Here is a 20,793-nt window from a genome sequence, read left to right as displayed (position 1 = left end):
CGATATCCTGATCTTTGTTATGTTTGCTAAAGTAGGAAAGGAGATTTATTCCAACTTTTCTTACTGAGTGGTTCTGCAGACGTTTCAAGTCAAACTATTACATGCTTGCCGCTGGAAATTATTTTTTAGAGAGTTGGGGGTTGTACCCCTAGTTTTACGTGTCAGTCTGTTTGTATTTACATCGTGCTGTATATAGGAAGGTAATCATGTTAGTCATAGGTTGCTACGTTTGTCTCTTCAAATTCCTTTGCAGCATTTTAGACCAAAACATTAGTTGTGCCTCCCAGTCTTTTATTTACAGCAATTTCAGTTAGCTGCTTGGATTATGGAATTCTAAAATGAAATTATAGTCTGTGTACTCATCATGGTTCCTTATTACTCTCTGCGCGCAGCTGCATATCCTCTTGTGCTGACTGCTGCTACGTGTGCACCATTTTAGTGGCAAAGCCTTTTCCACTCGGGCTCATTTCCCTTAGTTTGACTTAATTCCTAAACGTTTTGAACATTGATCTCCCGGGTTCTCAGCGCCCTCAGCCTCCTCACCCGCTGTTTGATAGGTTAACTTTTCAGCATCTCAGACAATAGTCCCGGCCTGTAAATTCTAGGGATAGGTTCCAGGACGCAGTCCCCAGCCTGGGCTCTAATAAGCGCTATCTTAATCTCCCCGCCCCCACCCGCCGCTTCCCCTGTGGTCTGCTTTTTTCATACACAGAGATGAATTACTTTGAGGATCTAATTGGCCTTGTTTCTGTAACGTTTTAAGAAAGGGAAGAGGAGCCAGTGTAAAAGCCTGCTCGACTTGGGTGGTCAGGGCTGAGGCTGCCCCCAATTTGCCTCATTGCTGATGCATGCGAGTGCGACATTCCCAGCGATAATGTTGTTCCTAATCAATCTGCCCTTATTTACATTTGTAAGCGTTGCCGGCTTTAATATGCATGCCCTGTGCAGGGGACCGCTGCGCCACACCGGGTTTGTTAACTTCAACTAACCATAAGAATGCTCCAGACCTGAGATGAGGCTGGCTGGAGGAGCCAGGTCTGTGAAGGTGTCTGCTGGGAAGACAGTCCCTTTAGTGGCCTGTCTGCAGCGTGTCTCCCCTCCTGAGAGTTACCAAATAAGTGAGAGCTTGGGGCCTTTTCAACCAGTAGGAGTTGCTGGCCCTCTTTGGAGAAACCCTTGAGTGTTCTGTTTCCCCTTTCCAAGTAGAGGGGAATGCATCATATCAATGCATCACTTGTCACTTAGGTCTTCCCACCATACTCTAAGACTTCATAGGACTCCGTAGTTTTCAGATTTCCTTAAACTTTTAAAATATGAATATGAAAAATATTTCCCCTTCTCTGCTCCAATACTTAAAATATCTGTGGCCACACCACACACATCTCAAAAATGACATCCGATTATCTGAGTGATAACATTGAAATGAAACATCTGCCCTTTGTATTTGGACATTCCAATGATAAGCAATTGTGGGAGCTGGACTAGGTTGACTAATGAGAAACCATTGTGAGATTTAACTTTTCACTGGTTTCTCAGATCCAGGTAAATGGATCTTTAAAATCTAGTGTAATTTAGCTACTTTTTGCAAAGTAGAAATGAATAAACAGGTTAATGTATTCTGGTAAATTGACCTTTGGGCATTGTTATAATTTTGCCTGAGTTTAATATTCTTTTCCACAAATGCAAAGAATTGCAAATGTTACATTAAGTCCCACAGTGTGCCTGTTGAGTGTGCCTGGGATGGGGAGAGGAACTGGGGATTTGATATAATAGTCTATTTCTGGGTGGGGAGCCCAGGGTAGAGGATGTGAATGATGGGCCAGAGCCTGAGCGGTTGAAAGCAGGTACTTTGGATAAGGAGTCTAGACTTAGTTCCAGCAGTATGCCACCATCCACCACATTTTCTTGGCTCTCTAAGAATGCCTTATTATTTTCTCATTGGCAGCTTTTGTATTTACTTAAAAGGTGATGGTAGAAAATGAGTCTAAAAGGTTTCAGGGGGGAGGGGGGATAAAAAGATTCAGCAGCCACAGAATGAGAAACCCCTGAGCATGTCTCCCCTCCCCTTTCCCTTCTACCTTCTGTTTCCTCCCCCTATTCCCTCCTCCCCAGGACTGGAGGAAAGGGAACAGCTCTAGCCAACTTGTCAAAATAATGCTGCTAATTACCCCTGATCTCCTTTAATGGGAAGCTGCTCCCAATTCCACAATGGAGTAAATGAGGGGTCTACAGCACAAACTCAGGAGCACTGGCATTTTTTGAGCCTGCAGTGAGCTTGGGATGGGGCAGAGGGTGGCAGAGGAGAGATGTCCTGAGAAGGTCCCAGAAATCTCCACATTTATTACTCCAGGTTCAAATACTAACTTGAAAAGGGGAATTAGACTTTATGGCAATGCCAAAGCTTTTGGTCACCAACTACAGAGAAAATGTTTAGAGCCTAGAGTGAAGTTGAAAGAAAACAGCATTGATCCTTGTACTGATTTTCCCCCTTCTCAAATATCTTCTGAGCCACATTACTCCAGTGGATAGAGATGTGGTCTAGAAAGACCCAGACTCTGAACATTTTTTTTCTCCATCTCTCTCTTGCCTCATCTCTATCTCCCCATTTAATATATCTATATCAAGCTTTGCATTTGGCAGAAGGCACACCATTCATTTCAGTGATCTCTGCCATTGGGTCTTGCATGAAAAAGAAGCTGAGCAACATGATCCCTTTGACCCACTGCTGGAGCAACAAATTTATTAGAGATATAGGCATGAGAAATGAAAGGGAAGTAAAACAATTCCAGCTTATTGTGTGTCTTTCTTTCATACTGCTAATCCGGTTTACACATCACGCCTACATGTCTCAATAGGGCTTTATACACTGTGGCAGAGGCGGGAGAAAATAAAAGGTGTGTGTGTGAGAGAGAGAGAGGGAGAGAAGAGAGGAATGAGGATAAAAACAGGGAAGACAGATATTTTAATCCATATTGAATTGCTTCATCAGTTTTTCTATCTGTAGAAAGTTGAAGACAATTTATAAAGTCTTTTTCCCCCCACGAAATAAATCCAAATGGTGTGAACTCCTGTTGAAATAGCTTGTTAGATTAGGACTAGATTATGACCAGAAACTAGATACACTTCTCACAATGAGTTCGAAATGAAGCTAATACCCCAAATTGAGAATGGGCCTATTGGTGTCCACCTTCATTCAACATTTTAATATAAAAGATCTTGGACTCAAAGGCATTTTACACCCTTGTGGAAGAAAGCTGGGTGACAGCTGGAACACACACAAACTCGCAATTGAAAGCCCCTTGTTTTACAACATGGGGGGCACAATGCACCTGAGGCAACGATTTATCCGGAGGTACCACCCAGAAATATTAAGTTACAGTAACAAAGGATGACACCAAAAAGCATTGTCTTTCTTTGTGAAGGCAATTAATTGCACGTTGAACTACTGGCAGGAAAAAAAAATTGAACACAAAGAATGCTGAAAAAGGACTATTGTAGTTTAAGACCTCTGTTAAACAATTATTAAATATTTAGGGCCGCCCATTGTGGGTCTTTATTATTTATGTCTGGTTCTTTTAGATTTCCCCTCCCCAGGGAGGAAGGAGGGATAAAAATGAAGACAGTCTTCTCTCCCAGGTCTAGAAAAGAGAGGTCTCTCTGGGTGTCTTCCACAGACAACAATCCATATGGTTCTTCTTAGGTGTTGGAAACTGAGATCTGAAAACTTTGGACTGATTGCTCATCCACACACTAGGCGTCATTGTTAACACGGACTAAAATATCTGGAGGCATAGCATGTCATCCCAGAGGTACAGTCTCTGGAAGTCCTGTGGGCCCCGCGTTGGCATCGGGTCTAAAGGGGTCTGAGTCAGCCCGCCCCACCTCAGGGCTCCCCTGAGGCCACACTCAGCACCAGCTAGCCGCCGACCTCTTTAATGGGTGGCAGGCACCAGAAGGCTTGGTGTGCCGTGGGCGCAAGCGCCAACACGTACCTCTCTCTCACCCGTGGCCCCTTCCTGAACTCAGAAAAGCACCCCTGGCCTTTTTTCCCACCAACGGCGGAGGGGGCGGGGGGCGGGGGGCACGTGTGCGCTCCGGGTTTCTAAGGTGCTGCTGGGCTAGCCCCGGGTGTCGCCCTGAGGCGTGCGGGTGCTGGAGCGTGCGCCCGTGGCCTCCAGCAGGTCTCCACGAGCGCCACCGAGACGAGAGGGCTGGCTCCGGTGCGCGCGCGCCCTCGGCCCCCACCCTCCCCCCAGCGCTGTCACTCTCCGCGCCAGCCCTTCCGACCCAGCTCTGCCTCCGCTGGCGAGTCGGGAGCCACCAGCAGGCTGAGGAGCGGAAGCCAAGGTGGCGACCCTTTCAAGCGTGAAAATGGGATCCCAGGCGACCCCCTCCGTGAGAACTCCCCCCGGAGCCGTTCCCCGGCCCGGCCCGCCGCGGTCGGCCCCCTCCCCGCCCCGCGGGGCCGGCCTCGGGGGGCGGGGGCCCGCGGCGAGTGAGCGAGCGCGGAGACGCGGGCCGGCGCTCCCGCGCCCGGGCGGCGCAGCCCACCCAGCCCCGCGGCCCCGGCGCGCCCGCCCCACCCGCCGACCCTCCGTCCGCCGCGCGGGGCGCCCGGCCCCGTAAACCCCGCGGCCCCGGGGCGCACGCGGCGCAAGGGCGAGGCGGCGGCGGCCGCGCCGGCTGCACTCACCATAGCCGGCCGTCAAGCCCTGCCCGGAGCGCGGGTGCCGTTGGCGCGGACGCTGGGCTTGGGTTTCACATCAATTCCTTTTTTGCCCTCGCCCCCCTCTCCTGGTGCTCCGCTCCTCCGTCTTCTCCCCGTCTTCCCTCGTCTCCCCCTAGCCTTGTCGCTGCGGGTCTCTTTGTCTTCCCTGTCGTCTTTTTCTCCGTCTTCGTCTTCGTCTTCTCCTCCTCCTCCTCCGTCTTTACAAAAGGAACGGAAAGTGTAAAAACCCCGGCGCACTGGGCCGCCGGAGGCTTTCGGCGGAGTGCAGCGCGGACTCACAATTACAAGCCTGTTTCTATTAAGCAGTTCCATGGCCCTCGGCGTGGGTGGTCTGCCGCGCCATAGGCAGGACCTGTCAGGGTCACGTGACAGATCCGAAAACTTTACCCCTTTACAATAAACTCAAGGAAAGCAAAGTAAACTCGAGGAACGTGCTATCAGCACAGCCCTCCTGGGTAAACAGGCGCTCCCCTCCCCGCCTTCCTGGGAGGCGCCCAGCCGCGCGAGCTCCGGCGAGCCCCGCTCACCCCCTCCCCGCCCCCCGCGGTCCTGTCTGCGGGGGGCCGCCGGGCGGGGGGTCTCGGCTCGCCACCTCGCCTTCCCCACCTTGCGGTCTCCCACCGCTGCCCCCAACCCAGCCCCACGTTCTTCGCTAACATTGAGCGGATTGCCCGAACCCGGGGGGCGGGGGTTGCTAGGGGAGCAGGGAAGCTCACTGCAGCATCCCCAGCGCTCCGGGAAATGCGGGGAGCCCAGAGCGCTGCCCAACACCACCACCTTGCCTGTCCTCAATTCTCAAAGCCCTTTCCTGCTCACATTCCCACGGAAGCCCTGAGAAGCTGGGAGCATTCTGGCTGACAGGCCTACAGGCTGACAGGGAGGCAGGGAGCCAGGGAAGCCGGGCCGATAACAAGAGCCTCCGTGGAGAAACGTTCAGTGCACCAAGATGTATGTGGATTCGCGTCTTTTCTGTCTGAGGTCCCTGGAAAGCTGCTGCTTCTGAAGAGACCAAGGTGGAGTCCCTTGGAAACCAAGATTGGTAGCTGGCTGAGGAATTACTAATTGATATTTGCTTTTTTTTTTCCCTTCCAATGACTGTGGTTTTTGGGGTATGCCACCCAAATGCTCCCACCCACGCTGCCTTCCCAAACGAGGCAAAGCTTGGGTGATGGGGTTAGACGGAAGTGCCTCCGTGCTGAAGGGCTCTCAGCCTCTTGCCCTAAATGGAAAAGCCCTACTCTGGAAAGACCCTGCCAGTGTTTAACATTTCATCTGCTCAACCCTGCAGGGTAAACTTGTGTTTCACACACAGCTGCAAGGTGCTATTTTAAATGGTCCACATTATGAATATAGATGAATTACAGATGGGAGGAGGGTGAGATAATTTATTGAAAATATTAAGAGGTAACTAGCTGGTCTTTTAGGTAAAGCCAGCCTTTCCTCATGTCGTTCTGGGCTGACAGTATTATTAAAGCGAGCACACACACACACACACACACACACAACCTAGGAGTCACAATTTGTCTCCCTCCCCTCCAAAGATGATATACCATTCTTTAATTGGGTTATTTGAGTTTCCAGAGGGCATATGTTTGAGATGCATTAAGTAATTAAGCATTGGAATGCTGGGTAGCCCTGTGAATTAGGCTGGACCAGAAAGTCATTTCATACCAATTGACTTTAGTAAAAAATGGTCTTAAGTGGATATTACCCATTTATCCAAGCTGAGATGCATTCTAAGAGTCATAATAGGAAAAACAAACCCACCAACGTTTCTTTTAAGAAACGCTCCATTTTGGGGTGCCTGGGTGGCTCAGTGGGTTAAGCCTCTGCCTTTGGCTCAGGTCATGATCTCAGGGTCCTGGGATCGAGCCCCCGCATCGGGGTCAGAGAGCCCGCTTCCCCCTCTCTCTGCCTACTTGTGATCTCTGTCTGTCAAATAAATAAATGAAATCTTAAAAAAAAAAGAAAGAAAGAAAGAAAGAAACGCTACATTTTGGTGTGATATCAAAGACTTTATTCATACCTTGGTATAAACTTGGGTGGGGTGAGAAAGAGGAAGATAAAAATACTTCTCCAAATAGAGTAGTCTAGACTATGAAAGAGAAAGGGGGATAAGAAAAAAAGAGAAACAGCTTAGCAAAAGACATTTAAATGGCCCACAATATCAAGTCGATAGGTATGCTAATTTTGCAAAGAAATTCCAGCAGACCTGTGGAATTTGCTTTTCCTAATTAAAATGACCCCCCCCCAACATCCCCTTCCTCTGCCCTCTGAAAGCAAGCTTGGCTGCAGGCTTCTTGAGTACCCTGCCAAGGTTAATAATCAGAGATAGATCCAGGTTTAGTGGGGCCTGATGCTTAAGTAGTTTGGGATTGGGGGAGGAGGGTGATGTGCTTCTTTAGGAACTCAAAATTACAAGCCCAAAATCAGTACTTGGCTTTGGAAGGGGTCTGTTCAGGATAGAGGCCTGAAGCCCTGTGAGCTTCCTGTCCCCCTTTATAGTGCAGAACAGGGAGATTACAGAGCTCCCCAGATTTTGTGGTCTTGCATCCATTAGTTAAGACGGAATGTGTTCGGGGCGCCTGGGTGGCTCAGTGGGTTAAAGCCTCTGCCTTCAGCTCAGGTCATGATCTGGGATCGAGCCCCACATCGGGCTCTCTGCTCAGCAGGGAGCCTGCTTCCTCCTCTCTCTCTCTCTGCCTGCCTCTCTGCCTACTTGTGATCTCTGTCAAATAAGTAAATAAAATTAAAAAAAAAGACGGAATGTGTTCATATTATGTCCTATTTCAGTCAAATGCTTTAAAACTGGGAGCAAAGACAGCTTGATTTGAGTGCAAGTAGTTGGAGTTGGCCTGTGGAGATGTAAAGAATCAGGGAGAACAGCTTTGGTGTTGGAACCTAAAAGGACAGTAAGGAGGGGAACTCACTGGAAATCCTTTCTCCCAGGAGCAGCCTGCCCTTTTCCTTCCTCTGAAATCAGTTTTTGAAAATAACCTCAGTGCTGTGCCTCTCTTCCATCTACTCTTAGATGTTAGAAACCTTAAATCATCAAGTCTGAGATATGTGTTCTGCAGGGCCCAGAGCCCCATGTGTAGTTACCTTCTGGCATTTCTCTGAGACTCCCCACCAGGGCAGGCTCTTTCTCATTAAACAGCTGCCTCTACCCTTCTGAAGTTGCTTGTGCCCCATCCCTTCCTGCAAAACCAGCTATGGCGCTGCTCAGTCTGATAACCCACTTGGCGTGGAGGTGTCAGTGACTGACAAGGCTTCCAGGCGACAGAGCTCAGCTCTAGCCTCTGAGTCTGATAAGCTAACTGACATCAAGGTGTTAATGGCTGACCAGGGCTACCTAGGCAGCATTTTTTGCAGGTTAACTTGGACTTGTGGAACCAAACCCTGAGGAATAATTCTGAAGTTGGAGATTTCAGGGCATTAGGCAGGACCTGATGGAGCCACTAGGGACATATCAAAAGAGGGGACAAAGGAGGGACTTCTTGAAACAGGTCTGAAACAAATCGCATGGGTGTAACCAAGTCTGTGGCGGGGCAAGGTCATCCCTTGGCTTTGCTGTCTTTGTGAGTATCTGTTGCTACTTGAGAAACAGTTGTTACCCTTGTTGCGCATGAACACACAGAAGCAGGCGCGCATGCATGTGGACACAGTTTTCATTCTGCGTCCCCCTCTTCCCTGGCTCCTGCCAAACACTTTCACTCAATCCCTCTCTCAGAGCAACCTCCAGCAACTAGAACCCTTCACATGGATAACTGAGGGTTCAGAGGAAACATTTGTCCACATCTAAGAAGCCATCCACCGCTGTTGCACACACTCATCTTGGGTGCATCCGTCCTTTGATCTTGGATCAGACGGATGGAGCTCTCATAAAAAGCAGTTTGCTCCGTGTCGGGATTCCAATTCTAAAATGATCACCCAACTTCACCTCCTGCCTCCTTCCTATCCCCCAGCCAAGCCAACTTGGAGAATGAGGGCTTTGAAGACTGGAGGGGTAGGGAATATTTAAAGGTGGTTGGTTGGAATTGGGAGGCTGGGTGAGCAGCTGAATAACAGTGCTGAAACACTGAAACAGGCAGAGGAGAGCTGTCTGAAGCGAAGAGGTAAAGCAGGATTGCAGCACAGAAAAATCTTAACAAACAGCTTGCGAACAGAAGGGTGGGGTGAGATCTGGAAAGTCTGAAACTGAAGACTCCAAGGGACCCCATTGCTGAATGGGGAGGCTCACAGAGGCACTGGCGTATCCAAAGATGGGACAGCAATCTCAGGGCAAGAAGAAACAGGAAGAGAAAGCTACCAGTGGAGCCCATACCTCAAAAAATGAAACTTAAAGCAAGTTGCTTACTCTTGGCAACTTATGTCCACGTAGGACTTCTTCTGATGACAGTCCCCTATGTGGAAGGTCCACAGGGGACAAGCCTTGCCCGTGATGAATGTGGTAAGAAAGGAAATGCCAAAGAGTTGTAAACCGTGGGAAGCAGGTGTGGCCAGGCAGGCCAATGGGGACGGGGACAGTGACAGTGACGGAATGGGGTCAGGGCCAGGAGAAACAAACAGCTTATCGCAATGAAGCAGGTCAGAAAAGTTACCACAAAGTTCTAATTGTACCTAGGAAGGCTAACAAACATAGTCAATGGAGTCAATGTTAAAAAACAGCCTCTGCCTGCCCCAAAATGCTGTTTTACAGAACTGGCATTCTTGCCACTCAGAATTCCTCATTTGTCTTGATTGAGATGGGTGGGAAGAGGCACAAACCGGAACGCGCTTACCTGTGCTACTTGACGGAAACTCCGGAGAGGTGAGCCAGGATTCATGTTCATGCTGTGAGTGACAGGAGCGTGAGAAGCAAAGGCTCCATGTGGGTGAGATTTCAGGGGGAAGGTTTGAGGTGGGAAGGGTGAAACATCCTTGAGCCTTGTCACTATACTGTCTTCTGCGGGCTACTCGGCCACTCGAGCAGGACTGTTGGTAGCTCTGAAGAACCCTCACATATACAGAGAGTTCCTCTCCTTGTGTCTGTGAGGAAGACCTCTCTGAGGAGCATGGGCCTGGAGAGATCCTGGCAGCCCCATGGGGAAGGCCCTGGGACTGGGACACCATCTCCTGCAACTATGCCCAGTCCTTGATAGAGGCCTGTGCTTGTGGGAGTGGGGAGTGGAGACCCGGCTCTGCCTGCCCTCCCATCTGACCCCAGGGGTGACGCCTTCCCCTCTGTACCTGGATTAGCTTGCTGGAGTTGCCATAACCAAGTACCATAGACTGGGGACTTCAACAACAAATTTATTTCCTCATAGTCCTGGAGGCTAGAAGTCTAAGACCAATGTCTTACCAGGGTTGGTTTCATCTGGGGCCCCTCTCTCTCTTCTTGTGTCATTACATGATCTTGCCTCTGTGTGTGTCTGTGCCCACATTTCCTCTTCTGGTAAAGACCCCAGTTATATTGGATTGTGGCCCACCATATGACTGCATTTTCATTTAATTGCCTCTTAAGACCTTAATGCCAACAATCGCATTCTGGGGTACTAGGGATTAGAGCTTCAAGGTAAGAATTAGGGCACGGTATACAGTACAGCCCCCTAAAAACCCCCAGACGTTGAAAGGAGTTGGCAAGGACCTGAAGGACAGGTTCCTGCGACATTCAGAGGGAGGAGTGGGATGGACAGGACCTGGGTGCTTCTTGGCTTCTGGTGCTAGGAGCATCTGACCTGCCACCTCCTAGGAACACCTCCACAAATCTGACACGGGTGACACATTTCCTAGGAATGCTGGTGGTCTAAGAAAATGGTCTAAAAATGGCTTTAGGCACCCAGCAGAACTTTAATCCCCCTGCAAAGAATGAGCCCTGCTAGGCTAATTATAAATCTGTCTTCTTTATTTATTGCAGCGAGTTCCTTCAGGCAATGGTTTCCAGGGCTGGCTGCTCATCAGAATCACCTGGGGAGTTTAAAAACAAAAATGAAGAAACAAAAATAGAGTCTTTGCTCCCATCCCAGAGCTATAGAATCAGAATCTGAGCCCTGGGGAACTGACATTTTTTCAAAAGAATCTCCTTAGAACACGTGTAGTAAAATGCCACTGGTAGGATCCCGGTTGGATATTGACTGTAAAATCTTTCCAACTTTGCTGAATGTTTGAAGTTTTTCATAATAAAATGTCAGTGAGAAAATAAAGGGCTACCTGGGCGATCCTGATATGCAACTAGCTTGGAAGAATTAAGAGACGGTTAATTTACAAATATGTTAACATTCTCCTCTCTAACGGTACTTGTCACATTGCATTATTGCTGTTGATTCATCAGGTAAAAGATTCTCGAGCTCCTATGACATGCAGTCTTCTGTTAGGTACTGGGGAATGGGGAATGAAAAAAACCACCTTCCTTAAAAACACCGTGAAATACTATTACATTCCCATCAGGATGGCAAAATTTTAAAGTCTGACCGTAGCAAGTGTGAACAAGATTGAAACAATGGGAACTCTGGGGCACCATTGGTTGGAGTTCGGGCTGGAAGATTGCTTTTGGAAAGTAATTTGGCATTGCCTAGGAGTTTGAATCCCACTCCTGGTTATATGTCTAAGAGAAAGATGGCCCTCAGGTGCATTCAAGAACATTACAACGTCAGCATTTGTAATGGTATGAAATGGACACAACTAAAATGTCTATCAAAGCAGGTGCTTGGGTGCCTCAGTTGGTTAAACGACTGCCTTTGGCTCAGGTCATGATCCTGGAGTCCTGGGATCGAGCCACATATCAGGCTCCCTGCTCAGCAGGGAGTCTGCTTCTCCTGCTGACCTCTCTCCTCTCATGCTCTCTCTCTCATTCTCTCTCTCAAAGAAATAAATAAAATCTTAAAAAAAAAAAATAAAAAACAAAATGTCCATGAAAGTAGCAAAGATAAACTGTGGAGAATTCATATAATGGCATTCTACCAAGAAGTGAAAATAAATGGGGGCCCTAGCTACCTTATAGCAACAAGGATGAATCCTACAAACATCTTGGGTGAAATATCTAGGTCAGGAACAAGTCTTATAAAAGTGCATACGTAAATTCCCTTTATGCAAAGGGCAAAACCAGGTACTAATTAGAAAAGCAAGAGCATGACAAATGCACTCAGGAAAGCAATTACTTCTGGGGAGAGCAGGAGGCAAAGGGATTGGAAAGTCAAAAATAATTCATTCTGGAACACTGGGCTGGCTCACTCAGTAGAGTGTGTGACTCTTGATCTCAGGGTTGTGAGTTCAAGCCCCATGTGGGGTTATGGAGGCTACTTAAAAAAATAATAATTCATTTTATTGTTGTTCTTGAAAATGTACATACAGGTGATGAACACACTTTTGAATTTATGATCTAGTTCATAATAAAAAACATTTTTTAAAAAGACACCATCATAGTCCTAGACAGACTCCTGGTCTAGCAGGGTATGAAAGAGAACAAATGACAGGTTCGACAGGTACGGGAACAGAGGGAGGGTGAGCCCCGGCCCTTCTTCTGGAAGGGCAGAGTGTGGGGAAGGGGCTGCTGAGGAAGGGAAGAGGGGCTGCAGACCAGAACAAAGAAAGACAGAAAGGCCATTCTCCTGGAAGGGGGAGGAGGAGACCCAGAGGCACCCCCAGGGCAAATCCTGTCCTTGGAAGCCCCTACTTTCAGACCCCAGCTTGGCCAAACTCTATGCTACCACCTTTGTGTTTCCCTGTATCAACATGACACCCTAGGGACAAGGGAATGAGCCTGTCTGAGCTGACTGTCGGGGCGATGTGTGAATTCGATGGTACTTCATGGGCCCAAACCTGGGTTTAAAAAAAAATCAGTCCTTCCATGGATCATCTTACAATGACATTTCAGTTATTCTTCGTGTGTAGGGCAGTATTATTCATTTACTACAAACACTAGGAGGAGTTATAAATGTAACAGTAAAAATCCATAATATGGCAACCTTAACTCTTTCCTTGTGAATTTGTGTGTGATAGGATGTTTTATTATAAAGTCAGTTAGCTATGGGTGAAGTGACAGTCTGCTTAAGAAACGTTCAGTTAGAGGCACCTGGGTGGCTCAGTGGGTTAAAGCCTCTGCCTTCCGCTCAGGTCATGATCCCAGAGTCCTGGGATCGAGCCCCACATTGGGCTCTCTGCTCTGAGGGAAGCCTACTTCCTCCTCTCTCTCTGCCTGCCTCTCTGCCTACTTGTGATCTCCGTCAAATAAATAAATAAAATTTAAAAAATATATCACTCATCCTTAAAAAAAAAAAGATTAAAATAAAAAGAAAGAAACATTCAGTTACAAACAAGTGTTGGCCTAGAGGAAGCGGAGATGCCAACTTAAGAAGTGCTGCTCGTTATTTGTTTATACAGGTGAACACTTCTGTTTAGCCGTCGTGATTTGAAATAGGGTACCAGCCCGCCCTCCACAGAGTGGCCCACTCAGTTCAGTGCCCCCCACTTCCCCAGGCATATAATTCTATCTGGCCTCATCAATCATTTCTTGATACCCCCTCTGCTGGTGTTTCCAGTGCTTTCTAACTTTTTATGACATGATACACATGAAAAGAATGATAATATTGTTATAACACAATGGACTAACCTGGGGGGGATTTGAAAGCAATTACCTGTGGGGAATTTGGAAATTTTACCTCTTTTTCTATTATAAAATTATAACAAATATAAGTAAAATAGATAAATAAATAGGCAGGGAAAATATTAGGTCTGAAATTTGTGTAAAATTTCCAAATGAAACCTTTTCAAGTATTTGAGAAAACTGAACTGCCTTCCAGGTTTTTTTTCTATCAGCTTTTATACCTAAAATGACTCTGAGGAAAAGTCTCAGAGTAAGATATGAATAATAATCTCTTTAAGATGTTTAACCGATGATATCTTGAAATTCTTTCGGGGTGCCATGATTTAAAACTTTGTATGAGTTGTTGATAGAAATTTAAAAACATTTTTTAAGCATGCAAAATTTATACCTGTTGAAATGGAAATCAAAAGCTCAGTGAGCTATCTTCCTCATACATGGTAGGATGGCTGTTATCAAGAAGGTAAGGCATGGGGCGCCTGGGTGGCTCAGTGGGCTAAGCCTCTGCCTTTGGCTCAGGTCATGATCTCAGGGTCCTGGGATTGAGCCCCGCATCAGGCTCTCTACTCAGCGGGGGACCTGCTCCCCCCCCCCCTCTGCCTGCCTACTTGTGATCTCTCTCTCTCTCTGTCAAATAAATAAATAAAATCTTAAAAAAAAAAGGTAAGACATAACAAGTGCTGGGGAGGATGTGGAGAAAATAGAACCCTCGTGCACTGTTGGTGGGAATGCAGACTGGTATAGCCACTCTGGAAAACAGTATGGAGCTTCCTCAGAAAATTAAAGATGAAATCCAGAAATCCTACTTGTAGGTTTATATACAATGAAATTACTGTCTTGAAGAGATATCTGTGCTACTCCCATGTTCATTACAGCATTATTTACAATAACCAAAGTGTGGAAACAACCTAAATGTTTATTAATGGATGAATGGATCAAGAAAATGTGGTGTGTGTGTATCTATACATATACACACATAAACAATGGAGTATTATTCAGCTTTTAAAAAGAAGGAAATCTTGCCATTTGGGACAACATGGATGGGTCTCGAGGGCATTATGCTAAATAAAATAGCCAGACAGAAAAGAAAGACAAAAATTGCATAGTAGCCCTTATCTGTGGAAACTTAAATAAATAAATAAATAAATAAATAAATAAAGGTGGGACTCAAAGAAACAGAGGAGGTGGTTACCAGGGGCTGGTGGGTGGGAATAATAGGGAGAGGCTGCTAAAAGGATACAAACTTTCAGTTAAAAGGTCAATTAGGTCTGAGGATCTATCTAAATGTATAACATAGTGACTACAGTGGAGAACACTGGATTGTGTAAGTGAAATTTGCTGAGAGAGTAGAATTTACACGTTCTCTCACACACAGAGAAGGTAAATATGTGAGGTGGTGGATGTTAATTAGCTTGATGGGGATTATCTTCACAATATATTCCTATATCAAATCATCACAGTACATACCTTAAATATGTTGCCCTTTTATTTGTCAATAAAGTTGAAAGAAAGACAAAATTTACATTTTTTGAAATTATACTCAAAGAATCTAACAAATTCCTTGGACAGATTTCCTTTTTTTTTTTTTTTTTGCTTTGATGAATATCATACTGAAATGTCATATGATAATGTAAATGGATTTCTAATTTCCTATGTGTGTTTTTTTTCCCTAGGGCTGTCATAACAAAATATCACATAGAAGATGGCTTAAAAAACCAGAAATTTATTCTCTCACAATTCTGGAGACTAGAAATCTGAAATTAAGATCTTGGCAGGGTTGTTTTCCTTTCACAAGCTCTGAAGGAGAATCTGTTCCAGGCCCCTCTCCCAGCTTCTACTGATGGCCAGCAATCTGTGGCATTCCTTGGCTTGTAGATGTGCCCTTCCAGTCTCTGCCATCATCTTCACATGACATTCTCCCTGTGTGTCTGTCCCTGTGTCTGTTGTTTTCGTATAAGGATACCAGTCCTTAGACTAGGGGCCCACTCTGTTCCAGTATGACCTCATCTGAACTAATTACATCTGCAATGACCCTATTTCCAAATAAGGTCACATTCTGAGGTACTGGGGATTAGGACTTCAACATCTCTTTCTTGAGGGACACCATTCAACCCATAACATCATGGAATTTTTTTTTTTTTTAAGATTTTATGTATTTATTTGGGACGCCTAGGTGGCTCAGTTGGTTAAGCAGCTGCCTTCGGCTCAGGTCATGATCCCAGCGTCCTGGGATCGAGTCCCACATCGGGCTTCTTGCTCAGCAGGGAGCCTGCTTCTCCCTCTGCCTCTGCCTGCCATTCTGTCTGCCTGTGCTAGCTCTCTCCCCCTCTCTCTCTCTGATAAATAAATAAAATCTTAAAAAAAAAAATTTATGTATTTATTTGACAGAGAGAAATCACAAGTAGATGGAGAGGCAGGCAGAGAGAGAAAGAGGGAAGCAGGCTCCCTGCTGAGCAGAGAGCCCGATGCGGGACTCGATCCCAGGACCCTGAGATCATGACCTGAGCCGAAGGCAGCGGCTCAACCCACTGAGCCACCCAGGCGCCCCCATCATGGAATTTTTGAAGCTCTAATTTGCAGAATATGCCCCCCCCGAGTCAACTCAAACACCATTAAAATAGCGCACCAGCTGCAAAAAGGAGAGATGCATTCAATATCACGAAGACAGAGAGTTAGGATTCCTGGAGTCTGTTTTCTGTCTTATACCCTCAACACCAATGAGCTACAAGTGAAACATGACCCTGCCCTGGGCAACTCAGGGAACCTTCTTCAAGGTATGCCACTGCAGCTGGCCCCTGACATCGGGCACCACCAAGGCTTTGCTACACGGTCATGATGGAGCAGCAAGTGCTGGAGGCCAATGGGGACCCCAGTGGTCTAATCCCATTTCACTCCACTCCAGGAGTTCCAGCTCAGGCAGCTTTGTGGCTGGAGACAATGTTCTGGGCTTCAGCCTCCTTGGCCAGCAGGGCTGTGCGGAGTAGGACTGACAGGTTGTTACCTTGAAGCATTTCTGACAGTCCTTGGTGACCTGCTCATGCATGCAACACAGCATGTAGTGGAAAAGTTTTCCTCTCCTGCCTTGGCCTCTGTTCTGTTTCTACTTCTCTGACTGTTCCTCCCCAGCTTCCTTTGCTGGTTCCTGTTCTTCCATCCACTCCCAAAAGGTTAAAGTTCCCAGGGCCCGTGGCTGGCCTCAGTTCCTTTTGCGGCTTCCTCTTTTACTCCTGTAGGTGCCCACTGGCACCCTAATCCCCCTCTCAGCCATTTACCCTGAACGTCAGACTCTACATCCGGCTGCCTCCTGGACGTGGATGCTTCCCAGGTGCCTAGAACTGACCATGTTCTGCCTACCTCCTCCAGCTGAATTCTTTGTCTCCAAACCTGCTCTTCTGACTCAGTTAATGGCTCTTCCATTAACAAGTGGTCCAGCCAGAAATTACCTTTGATGATTCCCTTTCCATTATCCAAAGAAGTTTACCAACACCATGTCCACATTCCTTGGTGTGGTTTTAAGATCCCTGGTGAATCAGTCAGTTGCCTTCCTCTCCAGCTGTATCTCCACACCCTGCTGCTCTTTCTGAGCCAAACAGAATTATGTGTGGTTTTCTGATTTTTTTCACTTTCTTCTGCTTCTGCCCTTCCCTTTCTCTCCTTCCTATACCTTCTACCTATACATACATCCTTGAAGGTGCAACTCAAATGTCCCTTCTGCCGTGTGCACAGGGATGACATCAACTCTGCATAAGGGGTCAGAAACTAATTTACAAGTAAGTTTTTAATGTTTTAATAATTTAATGTTTTAAATGTCTCTGGCATTATTGGTCATTTTGCAGTTAAAGGATTAGCCATTAGTATAATTACCAAATAATTTTGGTATTAAAGTCTAGAGAAGTGGTCCTCAGAGTAGAGTGTCTGGATCAGCAGCATCAACATCCCCTGGACATTTGTTAGAAATGCACATTCTCAGGCTCCACCTCGGACCCGCCGAATCAGAAACACTGGGGCTGGGGCCCAGCAATCTGTGTTTTTAACAAGTCCTCCAAATGATGCTGATGCCTGCTAAGACTTGAGGGCCAATATCTAGACATGGCCTAAAGGGAAAGGGAAGATGCCTGGGGAGCTTGGTCTTTGTAGGTAGCTACATAGGGCTGTCCTTGGCCGTGATCTGCACCTCTCTCCTGTCTCCTTCCCAGGTTCAGCCGCTCATCTTACTGACTCATCCCAATATCCCAAGGTTGGTTGCTTACCTAGCAAAGAAGACTATAAAATGCTCCCCAAACGGGACAGAAATCATCTCAGTATCAGAGAGTGGGTGTTTATGGCCCAGACTCTTCATCTCCTTTTCTTCTTCATCTCACAGCTCTGGCACTCCTGGTTTTGAGTTATTGGCCTCCTGTTGGATCAGTTGTTTTCCTGACTTCTCATCAAACTGGCTGGTACCATATGGCTGCTTCCCAAGAATATGAAACACCACATCACCCAAACCGCCCGTTTTCCCACCTCCAGACTAGTCACAGGTGTCTGATCCTCCGTCATCCTCCTTCTCTTCCCATGAAGGACTGAGAGACAGATTCTTGAGACAGAGCCTGGGTTCATGCTTATGTTCTAACTTGCTTTTCAAGCTTGCTTCTCCTAATCATAAGGAAAGTCAGATAATTTCCCAAAAAAGGAATCAAGAACACAGAAATAGGGGCACTTGGGTGGCTTGGACTGTTAAGTGTCTGCCTTCAGCTCAGGTCATGATCCCAGAGTCCTGGGTACAAGCCCCCCTTTGGGCTCCCACCTCAGTGGGAAGGCTGTTTCTCCCTCTCCCACCCCCACCCCCCGCTTATGTACCCTCTCTTGCTGTGTCTCTGTCAAATAAATAAATAAAATCTTTTTTTTTTTTAAGATTTTATTTATTTATTTGACACAGAGGCCATGCATGACCTGAGCGGAAGGTAGAGGCTTAACGCACTGAGCCACCCAGGCGCCCCAAATAAATAAAATCCTAAAAAAAAGGAACACAGAACAAATTCTTGAAAATATGAAAGTTTAATTTCTGGCAAAGGCGATAACTGACTTTGGTGGGAAAGACTTAATGTAATGGTGCTGACCCAAGTGGCCATCTCCTGGAAGAAAATATAGTTGGGTCCCTATCTCAAGCATTTGCAAAAATGAATTCTAGACAGAGCATTTACATGTAAAAAGGAAAACAATAAAACTAATATAATTTAGGGAACATAAAACACGACCTAAGGACTCCTTTTAACAGAAGTAGGAAATTCAGTCTGTAAGAGAAAAGAAAGACATACTTTAACCCAAAAAAGTAAATCTTTTTTTTAAAGGGCAAGGAGCCCTGATCTTTTTTTTTTTTTTTCAAGATTTTATTTATTTGTTTGACAAGGAGACAGTACGGGGGAGCGGCAGTCAGAGGGAGAGCGAGAAGCAGGCTACCTGCTCAGCAGGGAGTGGGATCCCAGGACCTCGAGATTACTTCCCCAGCGGAAGGCAGGTGCTTCACCTACTGAGTCACCCAGGCACCCCTAAACATTTTTGAATGGTAAAAAATACAATAAACTAAGGGGTGCCTGGTGGCTCAGTCAGTTAAGTGTCTGCCTTCAGCTCAGGTCATGATCTGAGGGCTCTCTGCTCACACTGTCTTCCCCTCTCAGGAACCTTTGGCCCCAGGCTCTCAGGGACTATTATAATAGTCTTCACCCTGGCTCCTGTGCAGGAGAATAAAGTCCCATCCCTAAGGCTCAGTTCCTTTCCACCAAGCCCTAGGCCAGGAACCTTCAATAGGTCCCCAGCACTTACCAAATAAAGGGTGAGTACGTAGCCTGGCTGCCAGCACCTTCCCATCAACGTCCTGCTTTCTCACCTGTGCTCATGCCCAGAAATCAGTAATCACTGCCTGGGTGTCATGCCACAGCCTATGAGTTAAAACAGAACTCTAGGATTTCCTGGGGCTTTCTCAGCGTAAAGGACAAAGGAGCTGGAATAGGTCATGCAATGGTAGCTTCTCCCCAGATTGTTAAGCATTGGAGGTGTGTGCAAATTTCACTTTCTGGTTTCTGCTTTCCTGCAAAATGTCTCCTCATGGGAAAGAAATCTCCCATATTAGCACGTAAAACCTTACAATGGCTTTGCAGACAATTTTAAAAACAATTAGGCTCAAAGATATTTAAACACTTTTTGAAAATCTTCCTTTTTAGAATTGTGGTAAAATACACATTAAATAAAATTCACCATTTTAGCCATTTTTAAGTATTTGGTTCAGTGACATAAAGCACATTCACACTGATAGGCACGAAGTACATTCACACACACCATCCATCCCCAGAGCTCTATTTCTCTTATGAGACAGAAACTCTGTGCCCATGAAACACTAACTCCCCATTCCCCTTTCCTCCAAGTTCCCAGTAACCACCATTCTACTGCTTGGCTCTACAAATCTGGCTACTCTGTATGTATCTCATCTAGAAGCAGTCATACAGCGTATGTTCTTTTATGACTGGCCTATTTAACGTAATAATATTAATATAATATCCTCAAGGTTCATCCATGGGGTAGCCTGTGATAATTTCATTCCTTTTCAAGGCTGAATGGTATTCCATTATATGGATTTGCCACATTTTGTGGATCCATGCATCCATCGATGGACACTTGGGGTGCGTCTACATTTTGGCTATTGCTAATCACACTTCTATGAGCGTAGGTGTGCAAATATCTCTTTGTAGGCTCAAAGGTTTTACATGTTCACCCATGTTAGTTTGGGTCAGGCCAGTGTTTGCTGGTGACAACTCCTCCATAATAAAGCTAAAGCTAACTTTAGAAGATAGATTTAGAAGATAGATTCAGTCTCCATATTGGAAGGAGCTCTGTCTACTTCACAAGCTTGGATGACTTTACGATTAGAGAGCCTACACACGTCTAACTAGTCAAATCTTTATTTTGCCTACTTACCCAGAAACAACTTTGGTAAAAAGTTTATGCCACTTTGTGAATATTAGGATTCCAAAAATTACAGAGGTTCAAAAGAATAAGTGAGATGGCATTGAATCAAGATTCACTTGAGGAAAAATTAAGACACTGACAAGACACAATAAGGTTGTGGGAGGCAAAATACTGGTTCCCCAAGAGACTTTGCTGATATAATTAAGTTAAGGTCTTGAAATGGGGATTTTATCCTGGATTTTTTGAGTGAGTGGGCCCAACGTAGAGTCCTTAAAGTAGAAAAGGGGGACAGGAGAAGAGGTCGAATGCCATCTGAGAGGAACTGCCCTCTCAGATGGCATCCTCTCCTCATCTGAGAGGAACAGCGGCTGCCCTTGCTGGCTTTGACAGAAAAAGGGGCCATAAGTCAAGAATCACAGGCAGCCTCTAGGAGCTGGAAAAGGCAAGTAAGCAGATTTTCCTGAGTTCACAGAAAGAAACACAAACCTGGTGACTCCTTGATGTTTGTTTGCCCAGTGACACCCGCCGTTAGACTTCTAATCCA

The 20,793-nt window shown here is 46.2% G+C and overlaps 1 protein-coding gene across 1 annotated transcript in view; it reads right to left on the bottom strand.

Annotated features, from left to right (window-relative positions):
• PTCH1 (patched 1) overlaps positions 1 to 4,758 on the bottom strand; it is a 70,577-nt gene extending 65,819 nt beyond the window's left edge. The window contains exon 1 of the mRNA XM_044265747.1: positions 4,694 to 4,758. Coding sequence (XP_044121682.1) covers positions 4,694 to 4,696 — 3 coding nt within the window. The 5' untranslated portion in view covers positions 4,697 to 4,758. The remainder of the gene's footprint in view (positions 1 to 4,693) is intronic.
• Between the last annotated feature and the right edge of the window lie 16,035 nt (positions 4,759 to 20,793).

Source organism: Neovison vison, chromosome 9, assembly GCF_020171115.1.
Source record: "Neovison vison isolate M4711 chromosome 9, ASM_NN_V1, whole genome shotgun sequence".
NCBI classification, from domain to species: domain Eukaryota; kingdom Metazoa; phylum Chordata; class Mammalia; order Carnivora; family Mustelidae; genus Neogale; species Neogale vison.
This window is presented reverse-complemented; position numbering and strand designations above follow the sequence as displayed.